This window comes from Aphanomyces astaci, assembly GCF_000520075.1.
Source record: "Aphanomyces astaci strain APO3 unplaced genomic scaffold supercont1.125, whole genome shotgun sequence".
NCBI classification, from domain to species: domain Eukaryota; phylum Oomycota; class Saprolegniomycetes; order Saprolegniales; family Verrucalvaceae; genus Aphanomyces; species Aphanomyces astaci.
In genome coordinates, this window is record NW_009798388.1 from 103,677 (window position 1) to 107,423 (window position 3,747).

At 48.4% G+C, this 3,747-nt stretch overlaps 2 protein-coding genes across 2 annotated transcripts; both read right to left on the reverse strand.

The window, feature by feature from the left end:
- Positions 1–304: 304 nt before the first annotated feature.
- Positions 305–1,585, reverse strand: H257_17880 (hypothetical protein; the record flags this gene model as incomplete). The annotated part of the gene is made up of 3 exons (XM_009846832.1): positions 305–435; positions 1,302–1,467; positions 1,517–1,585. 3 exons carry the CDS (start codon positions 1,583–1,585, stop codon positions 305–307), a joined length of 366 nt encoding a protein of 121 aa, XP_009845134.1.
- A 184-nt stretch (positions 1,586–1,769) lies between these two features.
- Positions 1,770–3,392, reverse strand: H257_17881 (hypothetical protein; the record flags this gene model as incomplete). Its single annotated transcript, XM_009846833.1, has 1 exon — positions 1,770–3,392. The coding sequence occupies one exon, from the start codon at positions 3,390–3,392 to the stop codon at positions 1,812–1,814; it is 1,581 nt and encodes a 526-aa protein (XP_009845135.1). The 3' UTR covers positions 1,770–1,811.
- Positions 3,393–3,747: the final 355 nt, after the last annotated feature.

Sequence of the window (3,747 nt, forward strand, 5' to 3'; positions counted from 1 at the left end):
TATTCTTCAATGACGCAGTCTTTGATCATTTGTTCAATCTCTTCGTCATTTACATGGTTAATACGATTTTAGCCAATCCTGTCACATTTACTTATTTTAATTCTATATATATATATTGATGTACAGTATTATTGGCAATCACTGATCAAGAAATTTGTAAGTGAACAAGAGGTCTAGTGGATACTTTTCGAAAAAGCATGAAGTCCATACTACGTATACGTTTTGAACAGCGGAATCGAATACAAAGTCGCCTTGCACCAAAACTCGACTCCTTCGTCTAGACATACGTTTATCCTCGCTTATGTCACCAACGATGGCTATGTTCGTCATTTCCCGCAGCCTCCTGGCATAGCGCCGCTTTGGTCAGCGAGGACGGCGCCAACGTCAAGTTGACGAGCCCAAGAGATTCCGGACCACCTGGCCCATCTTGAAGTGCTAGTCGAGCATTTCAAAGAACGAAAACCAAGGTACCGCCACTGTTATGCTGGTTGTACCGCCACTTTTATACTGGTAGAGGAGTTAGCAGCGTCTCTGCTGTGGTTGCCCATGATGGGGCGCGTTGATTTCTGTCCACAATACATTACGTAGTACTACTAATAGTATGCATGTTTCGTGATCGTTTCGTACTCGGAGTAAATCACCATATATCTACGATACAACCAATCGCATTCAAATTTTAAGATAACTTTAGCAAGAATTAGAAAACGTTACAAGTGATTTACGAAACAAAAACGTTTCGAGATATTTAGCTGGTGTATTTTGTTTCGTAAATCGTGTATAATTTCTGATAACGTTACTACTACTACTGTATTAATAGTAGTCATAATACGGTTTTTGCACGTACAAGCCTTATTGGAACGACCGCTGTCGTGCAAATTCGCATTTCGATCAGATTTTGAGCGGAGGACCATACAAAATTCAATTTAATTAAGATTCTTAAGATATTTGTGGAATTTGCACGACACAAGTCGTGCACGAAGCCTATGTTTTCTATTCGATGAATATAGCTCACCGGTACAAGTACTGGGATTTGAAGTCATGGCCAAATCTTGACCAAAAACAGTGTGAATTATCGATGCATTACATTACTACAGTGCGTTGCACTCCAAACTATTTTAGAGTTTGTATGGAGCCATCAATTATCAGTTTTGAAATTTTTTTTTCCAATTGTACAGGTCGACGTTTACTCCTCAGTACTGCCTGCAACCACCCCGTGTGATTGGCGAATCCAATGCTAAAAATATTCATTATGTACTCTGAGCATACTGTTATACTGTACTAGTATCAAACTTGAACAATACCAGGTGGAGCCTTTTCGAACGACATTTTCACCGATGATTCATAAATGGATTCCCAGGCGCTGATGGTTCTCTCCATCATGTGCACCGGGTGCCCTTGGCCACCAAGCGAGGTGAGCTTCTTGTTCGGCGCAGTGGCCAAGTACTTGGCCTTCTTGGTGAGCCAAGTCTGCCACGTGGACCGTGCAATCCCTCAATGGGGGAGTACTCATACGCACGCAGAAGCTTGATTCTGTCCCGAGGCTGTAGCCTTTTTGGACGCGCTGGCGGAGGATGGGTTCTTGCATTTCAAAATTTGAATTATTCGAGATACGAACCAATAGGCGATCGTCATGCAGATTACCTTTTGCTATCAAATCAGCAGCTACAGTAAGTAGGTCATAATTTTGCATTTTCGTCCCGACAAACTTGGATAGTGGTGAACAATGGACTTAAGAGTACACACATCGTTTCCAACATGATTGTACTCCACGTTAATCAACTAACGTTATAAGTTATTACTCGTTAGTCGTTCTACGATTCGCTGACTAAGCGAGCAATGAGTACATTGCCCCACGCGTTGAGCATCGTCGCCACAGGGTCTGTGATGCATTCGGCAATCAGCATAAAGTTGATGGCATACGGTGGGGCAAGCCCTGTCAACATCGCACAGGCGCAGATGACCACGACAACGCCTCCATTACGCACGGGAGTGACTACCAAAGACCCAAAAGTGGCCAGCACCACGAGCAACGCCACCTTGGTTGCAGAGAAACGGTCTTGCAAACCACCGTTGGAAAACAAAAATATCACGGACATGGTCACATACAGGGCCGCGCCGTTCTTGTTCATCGTGGCCCCGGCGCTAAAGGCAAATCTCGTGGTGGCAGACGGCTGGCCCACCACGCGTTCCAGGGTTCGAAGCAGCACGCTGATACTTCTCCGGGACGACGACGAGTGCATGGTATAGCCCAAAGCGCCTCGCATCTGCCACATAAAACGCAGGGGCGAGAGGCGACCGCGCGACCCGATGTACGTGACTACTGGCAGCACGACCACAGCATGCACCAAGGACACCCCCACAAACGCCAAGATGTACCAGCACAGCCCCACGACACCATTCGTCGCCTTGTCTGAATCAAACACGTTGTGCGTGCCAGCGTAGATGGACCCCGCCACGAGCGAGATGAGGGCCAGGGGGGTGGTCATGGCAATCCACGACGTCATGATTTCGAAGACGGCGACGAGCTCCCGCAGCACAGGCACGATCGAGTGGTTAAGAGTCGGGTTGGATTTGAACCCGGTCACGTACTTGCCGACGGCGACACCGGTCGCCACCGCACCAAGGGCCACGGTCATGATGTTGGTGTTGGTGATCTCGACGAAGTTGGTGGGAGTGAGGTTCAAGAGCACGCTTGAGATTTCGTCGATTGTGGACTTGTAAACCACAAATCGATTCACGGTTGGTCCGATGAGATACGGCAGGCGTCTCGAATCGCCAAATGAAAACACGGTTTGGTTGGTCCGACTGCACACCATCGAGTTGTTCGCCTTTGGGTCTAGAAACAGACTTGTTCGTGTGGGAGTGGGGCACTGAAAGGCCACGTTGGGGCTGCGAAAGTAGTACGGGGTGCCGTCGAAGGTTGGAGCCACCAACGAGCCAATGTACACGCCTTGAAGCGCGACCATGAACGACGTCAGCATCGAGAGTAAACTGACCCGCACGCCCAGCTTCGCCACGCCCGTGCGTGATGACGACGTGATTTCAGCAGCGACCAGCACCAAGCTCAGAAACGCAAACGGAATCGCCACGCACGTGAGCGCTCGAAGGTACATTCTGCCTGGCTGGAGTAGGTAGCGCTCGATGGGCTTGTTGTTGCGGGCGTCGTATGCTCGCAATGCTGGATACACGGAGTCTAGCGTGACTAAGTAGCCAAGAAACAGTCCCAAGCCTGCTCCCAGTAACGTGCCTGGCGCCCCCATGTATAAATTGAGTAGCGAGGCCTTGGTTTCACTGTACCTATTGCCGCCCTGAAAGCTGTTTGTCGGAAGGATGTCCCGGGATGACGACGACGGAAGGTGGGAGTATTGGGAGGATCCATTCGGCAACTCCATCACAGACACATCAGCACCGGACGAAGGTTGCGATGAACAGCGCTGGGGACGCATCGAAATGAAATCAAAGGGATCGGCCAATTATTCCAAATGTTATTTACGTGTAAATCTTGGACCAGTATGCGGCCATCGACACCCAAGTTATGTAAGACCACTATATACCCGAGGAGTTCCGTCAATCCAGCACCCATTCATATGCTATCTGACCACATTACGACTCTACAATTGAATACAGTATCCCTAACTATACAGTACTTCGAAGGAAGGAAGTGTATGTGTATGTGCAGTGCATCGAATGCACATGTGTTGACGGACACTCCAATAAAGGAATCTCTCCTGATTTTGCGATAATCCA